At 44.0% G+C, this 22,306-nt stretch overlaps 1 protein-coding gene across 1 annotated transcript in view; it reads right to left on the reverse strand.

Moving 5' to 3' along the window:
- Positions 1-238: 238 nt before the first annotated feature.
- Positions 239-22,306, reverse strand: part of LOC144506347 (acyl-coenzyme A thioesterase 9, mitochondrial-like) — an 82,606-nt gene continuing 60,538 nt past the window's right edge. The window contains exons 12-15 of the mRNA XM_078232325.1: positions 16,363-16,448; positions 15,653-15,740; positions 4,524-4,674; positions 239-3,009 (exon numbers count right to left, since the gene is read on the reverse strand). Of these exons, the coding sequence (XP_078088451.1) occupies positions 2,957-3,009; positions 4,524-4,674; positions 15,653-15,740; positions 16,363-16,448 (378 nt within the window). The 3' untranslated portion in view covers positions 239-2,956. The remainder of the gene's footprint in view (positions 3,010-4,523; positions 4,675-15,652; positions 15,741-16,362; positions 16,449-22,306) is intronic.

Consider the following 22,306-nt stretch of genomic DNA (forward strand, 5'->3'; position numbering starts at 1 on the left):
TTTTACACAGGGTGATGAATGTCTAGAACACGCTGACCGGGGTGGTGGTGGGAGCAGGTACAATAACGGCATTTAAGGGGCATCCAGATGAATACATGAATAGGATGGGAATGGAAGGATACGGACTCCGTAAGAGCATATGGTTTTAGTTTAGGCAGGCATCATGAACGGCATAGGCTTGGAGGGCTGAAGGGCCTGTTCCTGTGCTGTACTGTTCTTTGTTCTTTTTTTGTTCTTTGTAATATATTAGCATAGATAGACAATTGGTTAGCTAACAGGAAATAGAGAATAGGGATAAATGGGTCATTTTCAGGTTGGAGTACCACAGGGATCAATGCTGGGGCCTCAACCATTTACAATTTATATCAATGAAGCAACCTTATGTATGGTTGTTAAATTTGTTAATAACAAAAAGATAGGGAAATAAATTGTGAAGATGACATAAAGAGTATGCAAAGGGTTAAGTGAGTAGAAAGAAAAATTGAAAGATGGAGTATAATGTAGGAAAAAGTGAACTTGTCCACGTTGCAGGAAGAATAGAAAAGCAGTATTTTATTTAAATGGAGAGCGATTACAGAATCATGAGGTACAGAGGGATCTGAATATCCTGGTGCATGAATCAGGAAAAAATAGTACACAGGTACAGCAAGTGATTAGGAAAGCAAATGAAATGTTATTGTTTATTGCAAAGAGAATGGAATATAAAAGTAGGGAGGTTTTGATACAATTGTACAGGGCATTGGTAAGACCACATTTGGAGTACAGTTTTGGTCTCCTTATTTAAGAAGGGATGTTGGTAAAGTAAAGTTTATTAGTCACAAGTATGGCTTACATTAACACTGCAATGAAATTACTGTGAAATTCCCCTAGTTGCCACAGTCCGGCGCTTGTTTGGCTCAATGCACCTAACCAGCACGTTTTTCAGAATATGGGAGGAAACCGGAGTACCTAGAGGAAACCCACGCAGACGCAGGGAGAACGTGCAAACTCCACACAGACAGTGACCCAAGCCGGGAATCAAACTTGGGTCCCTGGCGCTGTGAGGCAGCAGTGCTAACCGTTGTGCTACTGTGCCGCCCCTATGTTGGAAGCAGTTCAGAGAAGGTTCACTCGACTGATACCTGAATGGCGGAGGTTATCTTATGAGAAAAGGTTGGACAGGCAGCACAGACTCCAGGGACCAAATGGTCTACCCCTCCTCCCAAATTCATCTCGTCCAGCCTAAATTAAATTAAACTCAAGGTTTACAGTGATCCCCTTTAGCTGAATATCTACAACACAATGGCTTTGGCAAAGGGTCATCTGGACTCAAAACGTCAGCTCTTTTCTGTCCTTGCAGATGCTGCTAGACCTGCTGAGATTTTCCAGCATTTTGTTTTTTGATCTACAACACAATGTTTTGCATTTTACACGGAGAAGGTTAAAATCATTGTGGGCACCATAGGCAGTTGTTCAAACCATTAAGACATATAATAATAACTATTTTGTTCAGCAATACTTTAACACCAGAGCTAATTCATTTTAAACAGGTTCCTGTGACACCCTATAAATATAAACTGACATATACACTGCAGACTTTTCTTCCCCCAGAACATCAATACGTAGTTAGCTAGAAATTAGTGCAAATATATTTGTATATAAATACAGACGAGTAAAAAAAATAAAACCCCACCATGTTTCAGTTCCTATGCATGAATTTGCTTTGACTAAACGGAAACCTACTTATATCAAAGCTCTGAAGAGGAGTCATACAGACAACTTTCACTCTGTTTCTCTCCACAGATGCTGCTGAGATTTTCCAGCACTCTGTTTGCTTGTAACAAATACAGTTTTAATGCAGTGTTTCATTTTCAAGGAAAATATATAAAATAAACAATACCTTGACATTTTCCCCACATAACAAGGCTTCCCTGACACCGAATACTGAAAACCACAAGTAACACATTCCACCCCATTGAAGCCTGGATATAAAAACACAGCTAAGGGTCTGAAAGGACTAAAGCATCACTGTTGCTGATAATGGTGGATGGACATCTAATGTGTTATCTGTGGTCCCCTATATGCTGCATTGATGTCTGTATTAAAACAAAAGAGGATTTTCAGACAAATGTCAGATATTAGATTGTCAGGTGTTGTGATCACCAAGTCAGTTCCATCCTTGAGATTTTGTCATGGCATTCACTATGCAGTTAAATACATGTTTCTCCTATATTGCATGCAGTAAACAGAAACAACTTTTAATAATTGTACTATTAAAGTTAGTAATTTGGAAATACAGTACATGAGCTGGAAAAAAGCTTTGTCTTGCATTCATCAAGTCATTGCAATGCCTCTATCAATCACAGTCCATTGCCAATAGGCATAAATGGGTCAAGTTTGGATTGGCAAGATATGATGAATGGAGTGTGACAGTGCTGAGACCTGAACCATTTTCAAATTATATCAATGATTTGGATGAAGCGACTGAATGTATGGTTGCTAAATTTGCTACTGACACAAAGATAGGTAGGAAAGTAACTTGTTGTGCCCTTTATATTCATTTTTCTTGTAAATGTTGTGATGAGGTGGGTACAATTTTGTCTTTTAAAAGGCATTTAGACAGTTACATGGGTAAGATTGGTATGGAGGGATATGGGCCAAATATGGGCAATTGGGACTAGCTTAATGGTAAAAACTGAGCAGCATGGACAAGTTGGGCTGAAGGGCCTGTTTCCAAGCTGTAAACCTCTGTGACTGTTAGAGTGCAAAATGAAAAGCTTCGATGCGTCTGTTTTCCAGCGATACTCATATTATTAAAGTTAGTAAAGTAACTGGAAAGCATTTAAATATTGGAATAAAGATATAAAGTCACTTTTTAAAATTCCCAAATCTGCAAAAACAAATATCATTAACAATCATCTGACATTTCAGACGAATATTTTTTGTTTAATCGGCTGGGGGGTCAGCTTGCCAGACTTCACATCGTGGAGGCATTAAAGTGTCGTTTCCCATCCAAGTAAAGCATAGATTCTGTAAGTAGAAACCAGATCATCAAACCGATGGACATCTTTTTAATAACTTATGCTCAATATCTCCAATTCAGCAACATATCTTTGTAAAACAGGAAAGAAAGCAGCAGCCAGAGGAACTGTTTTGTCGATTGCAGGGCGTCATGATTCTAAGATCAGTCCTTTGATTATTCGTGAATGAACTCCCTCTCATTTCCTCCTCTGCTCAGCCAGTCCAATCGAGTGCAGTTGATGGGATTGGTACTCAATGCTGTCCTAGACTAGACAATCTGATGTACATGAGAACAAGCCAGAGATCACTCTTCCACTGTCTGTGAGGAAGCTCCTGTCTTGTGTTCATCAGCTTCCAGCAGGCCCTTATAATATGGTGGAATTCCTGAAGTTTGTATCTGTGCGCTGTGTAGTGTACACAACCATGCGCAGGATCCGGGCCGGAGGTGCACGCATGTCACGGGTATGCATGCTGGGGGGGGTGCACATCATGCCACTCACACTCTTTACGCACGCACACTCTTTGCGCAGTGTGTGCGCGCACTGCGCAAAGAGTGTGCGTGCGTAAAGAGTGTGAGTGTGTACACGTACCACGCCAGGCGTGTGCTGGGTGTGTGAGCGTGCACATGTTAGGTATACAGGCATGCGGGTGTTGGGTGTGCAATGGGATTGGTCAAAGAGTAGGTTTCAGACTCAAGCTTCAAGGACATGCTGCACCTTGGCCTATATCTGAGCTTCTCAGAAAGTCGCCCTTTACCGTCTAAAGTAGCAAAGTAAAAGTAAAGTTTATTAGTGTCACAAGTAGGCTTACATTAACACCACAGTGAAGTTACTGTGAAAATCCCCCAGTCGCCACACTCCTGTTCAGGTACACTGAGGGAGAATTTAGCATGGTCAACGCATCTAACCAGCACATCTTTCAGACTGTGGGAGAAAACCGGTGTCAGCAGTGTCAGAGATTTGGGAACTGTTGACAAATATAAGCATTCAAGATGTATTCAGTCAAATCAGAGGAATACGCAGCATGCTCCAGACTCACTCTACATATTGACTCTAAAGTGGTCAGCAAACACAAAGTTGTTAAGGATGGGGAATAAATATGGTCTTGCCAGTTTCAACACCAATTAGAGAGCAGAAAAGTACTTTAATTATAATGACTATCATTTCTTGTTGCGATAACTCATCCATTAATGAAACATGCCTGACCTACTTCAGAACACCAACTGCAAATAATTTCATGTTTAGTATTTCCTGCATATTCTGTCACAACTAGATGGCACATTGATGTATGTGCAACATGGATTATACCCTGAAGTACAATCCCCTCCATTTACAGAGGGCATATTGCATTACTGGAATTTGCTTGTCAAATAGTGAGCATTAAAACCAAAAAGCTAAGTAATCAACATAATTAACAGGAAAGTTACATCCAGAATCTTATCACTAAACTGTAACCATTGTGAAGAGACAACTGAAGCTCTGCCTTGATCAGAAGCCTGGCTAAAATCAGAAATATATCATTACCTCCATAGGTCTTTGGGATAACCAGCTTCACCTCTTTCTCAGAACCAAAGGTGAAATGGAAAACATTGGTGGTACTATGCTGGTTTGTGGCTGGGTCTACCACCTCACTGTGCACTCTGACCTGGATACAGTTGCCCTCAGTGTAACACACCTATGGAGAGAGGAAATGACATTATTAATGAAATACAAAATAGCTCATTCATCTTATTAGACTTCAATGTCCTTAATAAATAAGTTCTCAATGTTCTTGCAATAAGTAATCACAAGGAGACAACCTATAATAAGCAAATTGAAAACTAAGCAGCTTGTTTCAGCCTGTTGGACGTGCAAATTACCCGATTATGAAACGGATGCTCGGATATGTTTATGAATGCATTGTACCACTGGGGAACCTTGCTGCCAGTCATCATAGAGAGAGTGAAGTGATGCCGACCTCTCTGTCGATTCTGGTTAACCTGAGCAAGGGGCAGAATACATTTGTTAAGATTAGCCCTCCAACTTCTTGCATTCCTTCAGGATTTTCAATAACAAAATGTCTGAACAAACAGCAGCTCTCTTATCTTATTGTTCATAGATATTCTGGAGCATAAGCTCAGGACTGACTGTGTGAAAGATGCTACATAGAATCCCAACAGTGCAGAAGGAGACCATTTGGCCCATTGAATCTGCACCAACCACAATCCCACTCAGGCCCTATCCCTGTAACCCTGCATATTTACCTTGCCTATACCCCTGTCACTAAAGGGCAATTTAGCATGGCCAATCAACCTAACCCACATATCTGGAGTGTGGGAGGAAACTGGAGCACCTGGAGGAAACCCACGCAGACACGGAGAGAACGTGCAAACTCCACACAGATAGTGACCCAAGCCAGAAATCGAATGCGGGTACCTGACGCTGTGAGGCAGCAGTGCTAACCACTGTGCCGGCGTGCCGCTGTTTTACTTTCAATAAAACCTGCTGTGTGTTACTTTAAATCTCTGTGTGCAAACCACTATCCTCTCTTTCTGTTAAAACTCCTAACAGTTAGAGCATTGCACAGATTTACCCAAGTTACAGTTTATGGTTTAATCTGTTTCACAGCTCCTTTCAAAGGTGATTAACTGGTGCCAATAATGCCTTACACTCAGGAAGAGACAAGGATAAACTGCAGTTGAAGACCATTGTTTGTTCACTGGGGAAGGAGCTTTAGTTTGATGTCGAGGTTAACAATCCATCCAGCAGCTTCAGCTGACGCAGTGTGAATGGTTGTGATGCCACCAGGAACGGATCCCTCAGAGCAGGGGTTCAGTACATAGGTGATGGTGTGACTTGGACGGCCAGTTACAATTTGAGCTATTCCAAATGTCCCACGTATGGGGTAAGTGGCCACATTTTCTCTGCGCTGTCCTCGAGTGTGAGGGTTGTCCAGATTTTCTAGGGAAGGTTGAAACCTGGGCCTTCGCCACTCGGGTCAGTTCCCAGGTTGTGGTTGGGGATGTTTGCAGTGAACAAGGAGGTGCGTCATCGAGAGGTGGTGCAGTCTGGCAGGGACGGTGGCATTTCAGGTGAGAGAATCGAAACACGGCCTGGCAACTTACATCAAGGAAAGCTGCAGATGACCCCTACTCCATCTCCAAAATAGGGCAAGCTGACCATCACAAATATGTACAAACCACCAATGTGTTGTGGCCCAACATCATAATACAGCCTGCAGCACACCCAACCTTCTATTCTGGCAACTTCAACAGCATATACAGGAGTAACCTCAGCAACAACACTCTGCAGGAGAACAACTGTCAGACTGGACCTCTCTCTGTGTCCGACATAAAACTTGTACACGATGCAAAGCCGCTTGGCACATTCCATGTGACCAGGCAGAAGGACTACTCACTTGATCTTTGCTTCCTGACCACTGATGTGGTGCTGATGAGTGCTGTCCATCATCCCTACCTACTCCCCCACTCCCAACAGCAGACAACACTCAACTCTCATTAGCCACAACTACCATACATAAACTCAAAGCCAAAACTACACTGGAATCTGTGGATGGGCACCTAGGATACTCACATCATTAACTGGATCCCTCCACCCTCCCCCGGCCCCCCCAAAAAAAACTCCATCCACTTTACTAAATTTCTCAAACTGGGAGACACCAAATTTGTCTGAGGTCACGTACCAACCGACTCAAAAAGAGCTTCCCTGATGCCATCAGACTTTTGAATGGACCTACCTTCCTTTAAGTTGATCTTTCCCTACACCCTAGCTATGACTGTAACGCTACATTCTACACTCTCTCATTTCCTTCTCTATGAACGGTATGCTTTGTCTGTATAGCTTGCAAGAAACAATACTTTTCGCCGTATACCAATACATGTGACAATAATAAATCAAATCAAAAATTAAAAGAACACAGGGATAATAAAGACCCCTATGTGTCAAAGGCACTCTGAGTCCCTTGATGAATGATGCCTCAAAGTGACAGCAAACAGCAGAGAGGATTGACCATAAGAAATAGAAACAGCGTAGGCCATTCAGCTTGTGCTAATCCTGTGATAATCCAGGTCAGAAACTCCAAGGTATTTTATGAAGTCAGACTAGACCAGAGGTTTTACACTTTGAATTTGGCGGAGGTAAGCATAAGGTGTTTCACTCCGGGTATGATTCAAGTGACCCACTAGGGAGCTTTTATCAAACAAAGTTGATTTAAGAATACAGTTAACATATAATAAGATACTTAGCAATAATTTTTACCAATTACAAACAAGATAAAAAACATGATATTGTAGAAATCTTAACAACTAAGAATGCTATCCTAACACAAACATTTTTACAGACTTGCCCCCTCATTCTAGCCTTAGCACAGAAAGTATGCTCATGTGATGCTGGATCTTGCAGCTTTGCAACACTTGCTGTGAATCAGTCCTTGAGATGGAGAATTGAAACTGACATTCCCTATTTTGTGGAGGAGATGGTTAAGAAGGCGTATGGTGTGCTGGCCTTTATCAATCGAGGGATTGAGTTTAGGAGTCCGGGGATAATAATGCAGCTATATAAGACCCTCGTCAGACCCCACTTGGAGTACTGTGCTCAGTTCTGGTCGCCTCATTACAGGAAGGATGTGGAAAAGATTGAAAGGGTGCAGAGGAGATTTACAAGGATGTTGCCTGGATTGAGTGGCATGCCTTATGAGGATAGGCTGAGGGAGCTCGGTCTTTTCTCCTTGGAGAGACGTAGGATGAGAGGAGACCTAATAGAGGCATATGAGATGTTGAGAGGCATAGATCGGGTGGACTCTCAGAGGCTTTTTCCCAGGGTGGAAATGGCTGCTACTAGAGGACACAGGTTTAAGGTGCTGGGGGTTAGGTACAGGGGAAATGTTAGGGGGAAGTTTTTCACACAGAGGGTGGTGGGTGAGTGGAATCGGCTGCCGTCAGTGGTGATGGAGGCAAACTCAATAGGGTCTTTTAAGAGACTCCTGGATGAGTACATTGTACTTAATAGGATGGAGGGTTATAGGTAGGCCTAAAAGGTAGGGATATGTTCGGCACAACTTGTGGGGCCGAAGGGCCTGTTTTATGCTGTAGTTTTCTATGTTTCTATCCTGGAGCTCCCAGCACACCTCGAAGTAGAGATAGAGCCACTGCTCGACTTTAGCTTCCAGCTAGCAAATCACCGACAGCAAAATTTTCACTCCAGAGAGACAAGATTCTCCCAGTCTGCAATCCAAATAGCTTCTAACGAGCCAGCAGAATTTCGAATACCAGGGAGACACAAGCACTGTTTTCAGTCTGGAGTCCAAAAGCTTCTAACTAGCCAAACTGAAAGTAACTCTTGCATTTTCCATGTGACATTTCCCAATCCATCCATCAACAAGTGTGTGAAGGTCACGGATGCCATGTATGCCCGTACTGACCAGTACATTAAATTTGACCTGGGTCAGACTCAGCACGAAGCCTGGGCTGCAGGATTCACGACCATCGTGGGGATGCCAAATGTGCAGGGGCTATAGACTGCACCCACATCACCTTCAAGGCTCCGGAGAAAAATCCTGGAAGATTCATGAACAGAAAGGGCTTCCATTCCACCAATGTGCAATTGGTGTGGGACCATCAGCTGACCATCATGCACACTTGCGCCAGACACCCCTCCCGGCAGTGTGCATGACAGTTTTATATTGAGGAGCTCCCAGAAGTCTTTGAGGAGGAGCCCAGGATGCAGGGATGGCTCATGGGGAAAATGGGGTACCCGCTTTGGACTTGGCTGATGACATCTGTGCAGAGGCCTGAGACTGAGGCGGAGACCTGATATAATGAGGTGCACATTGTCACCCGGTCAATCATGGAGTGGTGCATAGGGCTCCTCAAAATGTGGTTCAGGTGCCTGGGCTGCTCTGGCAGGGCCCTCCAATATAGCCATAGAGTCATACATAGCCATAGAGTCTGGGCATACATAGCCATAGAGTCCGGGCATACATAGCCATAGCGATCCCTCACTAACACTTCTGTCACCTGCCCTTCCTTATTTCCCAAGAGGAGGTCAAGTTTTGCCCCCTCTCTCGTCGGGCCATCCACATACTGAATGAGAAATTCCTCCTGAATACACTCAACAAATTTCTCTCCATCCAACCCTCTAATACTATGGCTGTCCCAGTCAATGTTGGGAAAATTAAAATCTCCGACTATTACCACCCTATTTTTCTTGGAGCTATCTGTAATCTCCTTACATATTTGCTCCTCAATTTCCCACTGACTATATCGTACAAACCTATCAAAGTAATTTCCACCTTCTTATTTCTCAGTTCTACCCATATAGACTCAGGGGCCGAACCCTCGGATATATCCCCTCTCAGTACGGCCGTGATGCTTTCCCTAATCAAAAGTGCAACTCCCCCTCCTCTCTTACCTCCTGTTCTATCTTTCCTATAGCATCAGTACCCTGGAATATTAAGCTTCCAGTCCTGTCCCTCCCTTAGCCATGTTTCAGTAATTGCTATAATATCCCAGTCCCACGTACCCATCAATGCCCTGAGTTCATCTGCCTTGCCCGTCAGGCGTCTTGCATTGAAATAAATGCAGTTTAATCTGGACTTCCCTTGCTCTCTGTCTTGCTTCTGTCTAATCTGTCTGGTACTAGGATTACTGACACTGCCTTTACTAATTAATGTGCTCTCTTTAACTTCCGTGCTGTCCTCAAACTTCTCTTCTGTCTCCCTACTGCTTTGGATCCCACCCCCTGCCAAACTAGTTTAAACCCTCCCGAGTGGCTCTCGCAAATCTCCCCGCCAGGATGTTAGTCCCCCTCCAGTTCAAATGTAACCTATCCCTCTTGAACAGATCAGCTCTTCCCCAGAAAAGATCCCAATCATCCAAAAATTGAAATCCCTGCCCCCTGCACCAGCTCTCAAGCCAGGCATTCATCTGCCTAATCCTCCTATTCCTACTCTCACTAGCACATGGCACTGGTAGTAGTCCTGAAATTACTACCTTCGAGGTCCTGCACTTTAGCCTTCTGCCTAACTCTCTATATTCACATTTCAGCCCTCTGATATTGTCTCCGCATTGTGGTGGTGCCTTGCACAACCTGGCATAACAGCAAGGAGACCTTTTGGCGGAGGAGGAGGTGGAGACCGACCAGCCGGGTTTCACTGGGGAGGTGGTCATGGGAAGCAAGGATTTTGCTCAGTCTGCAACTGCTCAGAGGAGGTCCTGACATCGACTTCAATCGATTAGGCTGGTTTCCAGAAAGGTCTGACCACAGGAAGCGACGGCCTGTGCTGATTTATCCCATGTCTATGACAGAGAAATGCACACGGGAATGCTGCTGAAACTCTCCAAATCAGCTGCTGTGTGGAAACCTCTACAACCAAGCAGCTCCATGATGAGCAGTCCCTTGTACACCTTGGAAATCAGATCAACTACCCACAGATAACCAATGGACTCCCATAGGGATCAATCCTAGCATGGCGCTCTTCAACATGCATACCACGGGGCGCCATTTTGAGGAGCCCTATGACCTCCCTCCCACAAAGCCACAGCTCTTCATACATGCTGAAAACATGACCCAGGCTGGCCAAGCCAAAGGATTTCAGGATGATGAACAAACACTCATTAAATATTTACTTTCCCTGGAAGCTGACTTCAGAGAATGGAGATTGTGACCAAAAATCACCAAGGTTGTCAATGCTTAGAATCCCTACAGTGCAGAAGGAGGCCATTTGGCCCATCGAGTCTGCACCGACCACAATCCCACCCAGGCCCTATTCCCCTAGCCCCATGCATGTGCCCTGCTAATCCCCTGACACTAAGGGTCAATTTAGCATGGCCAATCAACCTAACCCGCATATCTTTGGACTGTGGGAGGAAACCAGAGCACCCGGTGGAAACCCACACAGACACGGGAAGAATGTGCAAACTCCTCACAGACAGTGACTCGAGGCCGGAATTGAACCCGGGGTCCCTGGCGCTGTGAGGCAGTGCTAACCACTGTGTCACTGTGCCACCCTGATATTTCACCTTCCACCTGAACAACTCAAAAGCCAAGGATGAACTGTGTGTCCAGTTCTGTGGCTGACCACTCACCCAGAATCCAAAACATTTTGGCATCACTCTTGACATTGACTGACCGGCAACACCTCCAGAACCCTGGAGCCAATGTCAAAACAAGAGTGAATTTCATGCAGAAACTGGCGGGTAGCACCTGGGGCAGTGCAGCTTCACTCACCCTGGTCTACTCAATGGCAGAGCATTGCTGACTTAGTGGTAATATCCACCCTCTGGGAAGCCATGTATTAAGGACCTGTAGTCCAGACAGTGTCTGCACAGACTGATAGTGATGCCCTTGAAGTTGTAGCCTACTTCCAGGTCAGCTCAACAGATATTACTGAGAGAAAGGCTGGAGAAGAGTTGCAACATCTAATAGGGTGTCAGGTCTCCAGTGGGAAACACTGTTGGTGAGTTACAAATAGGGCATGGATTGAAAAAGTTTTATGACATGCTTGTGAAATATAGCTTTTCAAAAAATTTATTTCATTACAAACTTTATTTAGCATAAGTCTTTGTTACTGGTAAAACAAGAAGGTAGACAAAAAAATTCAGAACATAATCTGAGTCATTTCATTGACGCTTTTTTAAGTAAATGTTTCCTGACTGTGGAATGATGAGTCAAACTTTATTTGTTTCTCAGGTTTTGATTGTTCAGTCAGTTTTACAGACAGGAATTGTACTCATCAGTTTCCAGTTCAGTAGCACCGAATATCTTTTAAACCTGGAGCAATGTTTGTTATGACGCTCACCAATTTTTACAGATGCCCCATAGAAAGCAAACTTTCCAGATGTATCACAGCTTGGTATGGCTTCTGCTCTGTCCAAGATTGCAAGAAACTACAAAGGGTCATGAACGAAGCCCAGTCCATCACGCAAACCAGCCTCACATCCACTGACTCTGTCTATACTTCCCACTGCCTCAGAAAAGCAGCCAACATAATCAAGGATCCCACACACTCCGGACATACTCTCTTCAATCTTCTTCCACCAGGAAAAAGATATAAATGTCTGATATCACGTACCAACCGCTTCTTCCCTGCTGCCATCAGACTTTTGAATGAACCTGTCATATATTAAGTTGATCTTTCTCTACACCCTGTCTACTGTCAATGTACTACTCAATCTACTGTCATTTTCTCACTGTCCACGGGGATAGTGCCAGAGGACTGGAGAGTGGCGAATGTTGTTCCTCTGTTCAAGAAAGGAAATAGGAATGACCCGGGTAATTACAGGCCAGTTAGTCTTACTTCGGTGGTCAGTAAGTTCATGGAAAAGGTCCTGAGGGTTAGGATTTATGACCATTTAGAAAGATGTAGCTTAATCCGGGATAGTCAACACGGATTCGTGAAGGGAAGAAATTGAATTCTTTGAGGAGGTAACTAAGTGTGTTGATGAAGGTCGAGCAGTTGATGTCATATACATGGATTTTAGTAAGGCGTTTGATAGGGTCCCCCATGGTCAGCTCATGAAGGAAGTAAGGAGGTGTGGGATAGAGGGAAAGTTGGCCGATTGGATAAGTAACTAGCTATCTCATAGAAGACAGAGGGTGGTGGTGGATGGAAAATTTTTAGACTGGAGACCAGTTACCAGCGGTGTACCACAGGGATCAGTGCTGGGTCCTCTACTATTTGTGGTTTTTATCAATGACTTGGAGGAGGGGGCTGAAGGGTGGGTCAGTAAATTTGCTGATGACACCAAGATTGGTGGAGTAGTGGATGAGGTGGAGGGCTGTTGTAGGCTGCAAAGAGACATTGATAGATACAGAGCTGGGCTGAAAAATGGCAGATGGAGTTTAACCCTGATAAGTGCGAGGTGATTCATTTTGGTAGGACAAATTTGAATGCGGATTACAGGGTCAATGGCAGGGTTCTGAGGAATGTGGAGGAACAGAGAGATCTTGGGGTTCATATCCACAGATCGCTGAAGGTTTCACTCAAGTGGATAGAGCCGTGAAGAAGGCCTATAATGTGTGAGCGTTTATTAACAGGGGGTTTGAGTTTAAGAGCCGTGCAACTGTACAGGACCTTGGTGAGACCACATTTGGAATATTGTGTGCAGTTCTGGTCACCTCACTATAAGAAGGATGTGGAAGTACTGGAAAGAGTGCAAAGGAGATTTACCAGGATGCTGCCTGGTTTGGAGGATAGATCTTATGAGGAAAGGTTAAAGGAGCTAGGGCTTTTCTCTTTAGAGCGGAGGAGGTTGAGAGGCGACTTAATAGAGGTTTATAAGATGATGAGGGGGATAGATAGAGTGGACGTTCAGAGACTATTTCCTTGGGTGAATGTAGCTGTTACTAGGGGGCATAACTATAAGGTTCATGGTGGGAGATATAGGAGGGATGTCCGAGGTAGGTTCTTTACTCAGAGAATGGTTGGGGTGTGGAATGGACTGCCTGCTGTGATAGTGGAGTCGGACACTTTAGGAACTTTCAAGCGGTTATTGGATAGGCACATGGAGCACACCAGAATGATAGGGAGTGGGATAGCTTGATCTTGGTTTTGGACAAAGCTCGGCACAACATCGAGGGCCGAAGGGCCTGTACTGTGCTGTACTGTTCTATGTTCTACACCCCAGATCGGACTGTAACACTACACTCTGCATCCAGCTCTTTTCTTTCTCCCCTATGTACTCCATGTACAGTATACTTTGTCTGTATAGTGCACAAGAAACAATACTTTCACTGTATCTCAATACATGTGACAATAATAAATCAAATCAAAGTGACCTGGAGCAATGTGGGGCATCCAGTATGTACTGGGTGTACCTTTTAAAATACAGTTTGTTACTAGGTCACTAAAGAAAGGCTTACAATTATCAATTATCAAGCCTGCACTGACAACAATCCCACCCAGGCCCTTTCCTGTAACCCCCACATATTTACCCAGCTGATCCCCCTGATATTAAGGGGCAATTTAGCATGTCCAATCCACCTAACCTGCACATCTTTGGAGTGTGGAAGGAAACTGGAGTACCTGGAGGAAACCCACGCAGACATGGGGCGAATGTGCAAACACCACACAGTCACCCGAGGCTGGAATTGAACCTGAATCCCTGACGCTGTGAGGCAGCAGTGCTAGCCACTGTGAAGCTGTGCCCTACCGGATCTCTGGATAATCCAAAACATTTGGTAGTCAATAGACACAAGATATAAATATGAAACTTCCCTCTGCATCTGTTCCACCATTCAATGTTTGTGGTTGATCTACCTCCAAAGATGTGGAGGTGAGGTGGATTCGCCATAGTAAATGCAGGGGGTACGAGGATAGGGTGGAAGGGAGGGCCTGGGTGGGTGCTCTTTCAGAGAGTTGGTGCAGATCGATGGGCCGAATGAATCATAGAATCATAGAAACTCTACAGCACAGAAAGAGGCCATTCGGCCCATCGAGTCTGCACCGACCACAATCCCACCCAGGCCCTACCCCCATACCCCTTTATATTTACCCACTAATCCCTCTAACCTACACATCCCAGGACACTAAGGGCAATTTTAGCATGGCCAATCAACCTAACCCGCACATCTTTGGACTGTGGGAGGAAACCGGAGCACCTGGAGGAAACCCACGCAGACACGAGGAGAATGTGCAAACTCCACACAGACAGTGACCCAAGCCGGGAATCGAACCCAGGTCCCTGGAGCTGTGAAGCAGCAGTGCTAACCACTGTGCTACCGTGCCACCCCAATGGCCTCTTTCTGCTCTGTAGGGATGTTATGGTTCAACTCTACCTTCCTGCACTATCCCCACATCCCTTAATTTCCTCAGTATTGAGAAATAATGCAATGGAGGAAATGAGGTAGCCAATTTGTGCACAGTAAGCTCCCATAAATAGCAACGCGATAATGACCAGATAATCCGTTTTGGTGAATCTGGTTGAGGATGAAGTGTTGCTCTATAATAAAAATATTATGCCACATAACACAATGTATAAATTTGTTGCTAAGGTGCCCAATTTGGCTGGCCCAATTCAGTCTAATTGTTAAATGTAAACATAGCCTGAAGTGACTGTTTGGTCTGGCACAAATTCGACTCACAGGCAGCACAGTGGTTAGCGCTGCTGCCTCACAGCGCCAGGGACCCCCTTCAATTTCAGCCTTGGGTGACGTCTGTGTGGAGTTTGCACTCTCTCTCCCTGTCTACGTGGGTTTCCTCCGGGTGCTCCGGTTTCCTCCCAGTGTCCAAAGATGTGCGGGTTAGGTGGATTGGTCACGTTAAATCGCCCCCTTAGTGTGCAAACATGTATAGGTTAGGTGATTAGTCATGGTAAATGCATGGAGTTACAGGGATAGGGCAGAGAGGGGAATGGGCCAGGGTGGGATACTCTTTCAGAGAGTCAGTGCAGACTCGATGGGTCGAAATAGCCTCTTTCTGCACTGTAGGGATTCTATAGATTATACTCACTGCTGTGTGAATTCAGGAAACATCTTGGGAAAGTAGATCAAATTGGTGCAAGTATAGAAAATATGTTAACACAACACAGGGAATGGGACATAGTGAAGTGAACCCAGCTTTGGCTTTTACTGACTGGATCAACTAAGATGGAGAGAATTAGTGAGCCTTTCATCAAACTAACACTGACACTTCATGTTGTAAACCTATACAGTACCTGTGATGAAAGGTACAGCAGGGAACCAATCTCAACGGGTTTCTGAAACAAGATGTCATCTACAGCAATCGGGTACGGTCTGGAACCCCTGAAAGCAATTTGTGAAAGTTCTAGATATAAAACACAGCAAGAAGGTATTTAAAAATTCAACTTAAGACATATTAACCCACTTTGCTGCCTTCATTAACTCCCTTATTCTAGTTTCTACATTGCCATATTCTATCTGTAGCCATGAAGAGCTATTCCAATCTCGATCACTCTGAATCAATTGTTTGGAGGGAAACACATCTGTGACACCAGTGAACCAGCAGCATGAAACACCAGATGTGAAGAAGACTACACTGTTATCCTGGCACCAGTGGACAAACCTTCACTCAGCACTAAGTTTTTTCTGTCCATAAAGACTTTTTGAAAGTCCACTGATAATTAAATGAGTGGAGGGAAAACAGGGAAATCTTGCAGCTCGGGAGCAGTTGTATCACTGCAGCCCCTTTGACTGGCTCACTCATGCCCAGAGGTAGGATTTTGGAGAAACAGGTTCACATCAGTAAAATAGAAAGTAGAATATGTTTTTAAAAACAGTAACATCGATGACGGGAAGGGGACCTGACATTGAATGTAAAACTTGGTAGAGAAGTGGAAACAGAGAGTTTGCATTTTCAGACTCTTAATTCAAATTACACAATATACACATAATAAAAGGTTCTTACCCATAGACACATGCATTTGCCCATGCCAGTTCAAAAGCTTTCCTCATCAGAAAGCCACCAAAGATTTTGTTATGAATATTACGCTCCTGAAATTAAAAAGGACAAGTTGTAATCCTGTTCAACTACACGGTGCACCGGCAATAATAGATATCTTTGATAATCAAATATTTCAATATAAAGGGGGACATCTCAACTTTAAATGAGCAGAAAGGAAATTTAATTTAAAGTCATTTTAATGAATTAAGCATTATTTAAAAATGGCTGAAGCAATGTGGCACTCTGCAATGGGTAGCTGCAGAAGAAGACAATGCAATAGTAATAATCTGGGACAAGATCTCTGATATTGCTGAAGGGCGGCACGGTGGCACAGAGGTTAGCACTGCTGCCTCATAGCGCCAGGGATTGATTCTCGGCTTAGGCCACTGTCTGTGCATTCTCCCAGTGTCTGCATGGGTTTCCTCCGGGTGCTCTGGTTTCCTCCCACAGTCCGAAAGATGTGCTGGTTAGATGCATTGGCCATGGTAAATTCTCCCTCAGTGTTACCCGAACAGGTGCCGGAATGTGGCGACTAAGGGATTTTCACAATAACTTCATTGCAGTGTTAATATAAGCCTACTTGTGACACTAATTAACAAATAAATAGATAGATAAATAAATAAATAGTTACTTGGTTATGATGGCTGTTTGGGAGGAGACCATAAGACCAGGAAGCCTGCAAGAGATATTCCAGAGACTGAAAGTATTCTTTCATTTGTTCTTGGAGAAGGTAAAAAATTTGCAGTTATGATGAGAGGGTTGGGAATGAGACTAACTAAATTGCTCTTGTGGAGAACGAGTGTGGACTTAATGGGCCTTCTGTGCTGCAACCATTCGATGATTGGCTCTGAAGCATGTTAGGATGTTCCAAGGTCATGAAAAGTGCAACATAAATGCACCTCTTTCTTTACAGTTGAAGTAGTTTTCTTCATACTGATGTTACTTCACAGATGTAATACAAGGACTGAAAAGCCTGCAGAGGAGCAACAAGATAGATACCAAATATAAAGGAGATGAACTCAGGGGGGAAAAAAATCTGAAACTCAAGCATTACAGTCTGGAAAGGAGCAATTTAGGGGAATCCACGCTGAGATATACAAAATACTAAGAGGTACACCAAATAAAAGCAAGATATCCCAGATGCTGAGAATCTAAAATAAAAAGAGAGAGTGCTAGAAACAAGCAGGAAGTCTGGCAGCAACTGGAGAGAGAAGCAGGGTAACCATCGAGTCCAATATGACTCTTTTTAAAGAGGAGTCAGATTGAACTTGAAACGCTGTTTCTCTCTAAAGATGCTGCCAGATTTCCTGCCTTTTCCCAGCACTTTGTTTTTATTACTATTACACCTTGGGTTAAATTTAAGTTTATTTATTGTCACAAGTAGGTTTACATTAACACTGCAATGAAACTACTGTGAAAATCCCCTAGTCGCCACACTCCAGTGCCTGTTCTGGTACACTGAGGAAGAATTTAGCATGGCCAGTGCACCAAACTAGCACTTTCGGACTGTGGGAGGAAACCAGAACACCCGGAGGAAACCCATGCAGACACGGGGAAAACGTGCAGACTCCAAATGGGAATATTACTTTAAATAAGGCCATAAAAATAAGGTCAAAAAGCAGAGAAAGAGGACATTAATGTCATTTAAAAATTTAGGAACTTTATGTTCTTCACTAGGGCGGCACAGTGGTTAGCACTGCTGCTTCACAGCGCCAGGGACCCTGGCTCGATTTCCGGCTTAGGTCACTGCCTGTATGGAGTTTGCCACCGAGGCCCTATTCCTGTAACCCCACATATTTACCCTGCTAATCTCTCTGACACTAAGGGACAATTTACCACGGCCAATCCACCTAACCCGCACATCTTTGGAGTGTGGGAAGAAATCAGAGCACTCGGAGAAAACCCATGCAGACATGGGGAGAACGTGCAAACTCCACACAGACAGTTACCCAAGGCCGGAATTGAACCCGGGTCTCTGGCGCTGAGGCAGCAGTGCTAACCATTTACCACCCCTTGGATAACTGGCAAAAGGTTTGATTCAATGGTGGTTCTCATAAATACACATAAATGTGAAATATCGGTGGGTTGCCAGCACACCCTAAATTTGAGTGAATACAAATCATTGCTTACAGAAGAGAAATGAAGAGCAAAATACAGAGAGAGGAAAAGAAATTGCAAGGAAAGAGTTCATTCTTTGCTGAATAAAATAGACATACTGTCAAAGCTTTTCAACTTGCACTCATCAGGACAGATGCAAGAATACCAAATTTCAAATGAACAATAATTTATACTGCATGAGAAAAGGGTGCAGGGCAGTTGGCCTGTCAGTTCTGATTGGTCGAGATGTTTCCATGGAAACTGCAACAGACAGCATTACAAGATGCACTGCTGCAACTTGTCAAGACCTGACAGCACTTTCCAAAACCACAATCCCTACCTTGACAAGGGCAACAGGAACTTCACCATTTGGAGGTTCCCCTCCAAGTCGCACCCCATCCTGACTTGGAAACATATCGCTGTTCCTTCACTGTCACTGAGTCAAAATCCTAGAATGTCCTCCCTAATCGCACTGTGGATGTACCTACACCGTATTGACTGCAGTGGTTCAAGAATGTAGCTCACCATCACCTTCTCAAGTTCAATTAGGGATAGACATTAAACCCCCACTTTGCAGTGACATCCACATCCCACGAGGGTTTTTTTTACTTTTCTTAATTAGTTGCTAAAAGAGTTTAGAGATGAGAACAGACTTACTTTCTTTGTTAGGTGGCTGCAACAGTCCACAGTGACATAGCAACATAAAAATTGACAAGTTAATGATGCCAGCCATTTGAGAAGTTGCAGTAGGACGGTTAACTCTGAGAATACGGATAATGAATGTGGTCTGTTGATAACCCAAGCATGGGCCTCTGTAACTGCCTCCAACTGAATGACTCGAGTGACAGTTCAGTCAAGGTAAACCCATGATCAAATGATTTCTGTTAAACTTGGAGTAATGGTAGTTAATTGAAGAAGGTAGTGTGGAACCCTGAGTGTTCTCATGTCGTCAGAGTGAAAGAGGAGTTTACAAAATGGGTTATTAGAACAGATGCTTAAGAATCAGTCCTGATCTGACCAACCAACAATACCAAGCTTGGAAATATAACTTGGACGAATTATCTGTGAGGTGGCTCTGTTAAGCGTGCAGTTAAGTGTAGTGTGAGTAATTATCACCATTTAGGTTTTCACTCTCTGCTTAATATTCTATAATATTCACTAATGTCCTTTAGGGAAGGAAATCTGCCGTCCTTATCCAGTCTGCCTACATGTGACTCCAGAGCCACAGCAATATGTTGACTCTCAAATACCCGCTGAAATGGCCTAGCAAGTCATTCAGTTCAGGGGTGACGAGGAATGGGCAATTGTAGAATTATAGAAACTCTACAGTGCAGGAAGAGGCCATTTGGCCCATCGAGTCTGCACCGACCAGAATCCCACCCAGGCCAACCCCCATATCCCTACGCATGTTCCCGCTAATCCCTCTAACCTACACATCTCAGGACACTAAGGGGCAATTTTAGCATGGCCGATCAACCTAACCCGCACATCTTTGGACTAAATGCTGGCCAGCCAGCAATGCCCCATGTCCCATGAATGAATTTTTTAAAAACTTCAATAAATACTTGTGAATCTTCTGACAGTGAGTAACTTGTAGGAACAATCATTCCCCAATGGAATCAGAAAACAAAAATGAAAAGAAAAGTTCAACATATATTTCAATATAAACAGTGAAACCTCCTGAAAGATCATTTTAGACTTCAAGAGGAGAGTGTTCATTGATTGGCAAGTGGACTACGAGCGGTAGCGGCGTTGTCATGGAGAATGTAGCAGAGAACAGTTAACTGTTAATCACCAAGCTTTTGTTTCAAATTCAAACTAGACTCTGATTGGTCAAGGCATTGCCATGGGGAATGCACAAGGGAATGGCTGTTCCCTGAGCTTTTGTTTAGTTGGAAAAAGCATAAATGCCTGGACATGCTCCTTCTGATTGTGAAGGGCAGACCCCTAAATGACATGTATGAATGTACGTGGCTTCAAGTATGCGTTAGTGAGCCACAAGAAAGGCAGGCTTGGGGAAAAGCCATTGTTTGGTGCATCCCCCAAAGCAACACCTCCACCAGAGTCCACTTGCCAACTAATCAACAATATCTTCTCCTGCAGCATAAACTGTTGCGAGCTGTCCTGATAAGTGCAAGGCGAAAAGCTTCAATAGCATGTCTCTTTTATTCTAGCCTCTATTCACTCTGGAAAAAAAGTGAGAAGTGTCATTATATTTAGGTTTATGCTAGATATTCTGTTTGACTTGGCTTCACTTGCAATTCTCAAATACACGCACGTCTCATCATCTGGAATAGTTCACTGCTGAATATCTGGTTTAAAAATGGAGTTCCTGGGAACCCACGTCAAGCTTCCAAGAGTAGCTGGAGTCAAACCAATCAACACCCTTTTCTCATGCAGTATATATCGTTGCTCTCTTTGAAATTTGGTATTCTTGCATCTGTCCTAAAAATACGTCAGTCAAATTTGCTCAGCCTCTGTGACAAGTCTGCCTGACCTTCACAAACTTAAACCCAGTCTAAACTGGGCGGCACGGTAGCACAGTGGTTAGCACTGCTGCTTCACAGCTCCAGGGACCTGGGTTCAATTCTCGTCTTGGGTCACTGTCTGTGTGAAGTTTGCACATTCTCTTCGTGTCTGCGTGGGTTTCCTCCGGGTGCTCCGGTTTCCTCCCACAGTCCAAAGATGTGCGGGTTAGGTTGATTGGCCATGCTAAAATTGCCCTTAGTGTCCTGGGATGCATAGGTTAGAGGGATTAGTGGGTGGATATGGGGGTAGGGCTTGGGTGGGATTGTGGTCGGTGCAGACTCGATGGGCCGAATGGCCTTTCTCTGTGCTGTAGGTTTTCTAAGATTCTAAGAAAGGGCCGAGAGGGGCTGGTGAAGAATCTGAACTTCAGACCCTTCTACTCCAAACTACTTAGAAATGGCCCAATAACTAAAGACGGAGAATATTTTTCAGTAACGCCAAAAATTAGAGACATGCTGTTGAAGCTTTTCATTTTACACTCTTCAGTGATGAAGGAGCAGCGTTCCAAAAGCTCGTGATTCCAAATAAATCTGTTGGACTTTAACCTGGTGTTGTGAGACTTCTTACTCAGGACAGATGCAAGAATACCAAATTTCAAAGAGAGCAACAATATATACTGCTTGAGAAAAGGGTGCTGATTGGTTTGCAAGCAAAAGGAACACGTTCAGGCAAGCCATCTTTTTAAAAATAAACAAAGGCACAGGCGACAATAGTTCCTTGGTGTATTCTCCATAGCAAAGCCTTGGCCAATCAGTGCCTTTTTCCCATGCAATATAAATTGTTGTTCCCTTTGAAATTAAGAATCCTTGCGTCTGTCCTCTGAGCACAAGAAAAAAGCTTCAGCAGCTTGTCTCTCTTTTCAGCAATGCTCAAGTTCTGTACTACTAAGCAATTTTAAGTATCTGGCCTGGATGTGTCAAGACCCAACCAGAGCCAAATTACAACCAGAGTCCTGGTAGCTGGCAATTTTCATTCTGAAAATCATTAATGCCTCTGCTAAACTTAGTTCAAGAACACTTGAACTAAGTTTAGCGGCACGGTAGCACAGTGGTTAGCACTGCTGCTTCACAGCTCCAGGGTCCCGGGTTCGATTCCCGGCTCGGGTCACTGTCTGTGTGGAGTTTGCACATTCTCCTCGTGTCTGCGTGGGTTTCCTCCGGGTGCTCCGGTTTCCTCCCACAGTCCAAAGATGTGCGGGTTAGGTTGATTGGCCAGGTTAAAAATTGCCCCTTAGAGTCCTGGGATGTGTAGGTTAGAGGGATTAGTGGGTAAAAATATGTGG

Source organism: Mustelus asterias, chromosome 17, assembly GCF_964213995.1.
Source record: "Mustelus asterias chromosome 17, sMusAst1.hap1.1, whole genome shotgun sequence".
Classification (NCBI taxonomy): domain Eukaryota; kingdom Metazoa; phylum Chordata; class Chondrichthyes; order Carcharhiniformes; family Triakidae; genus Mustelus; species Mustelus asterias.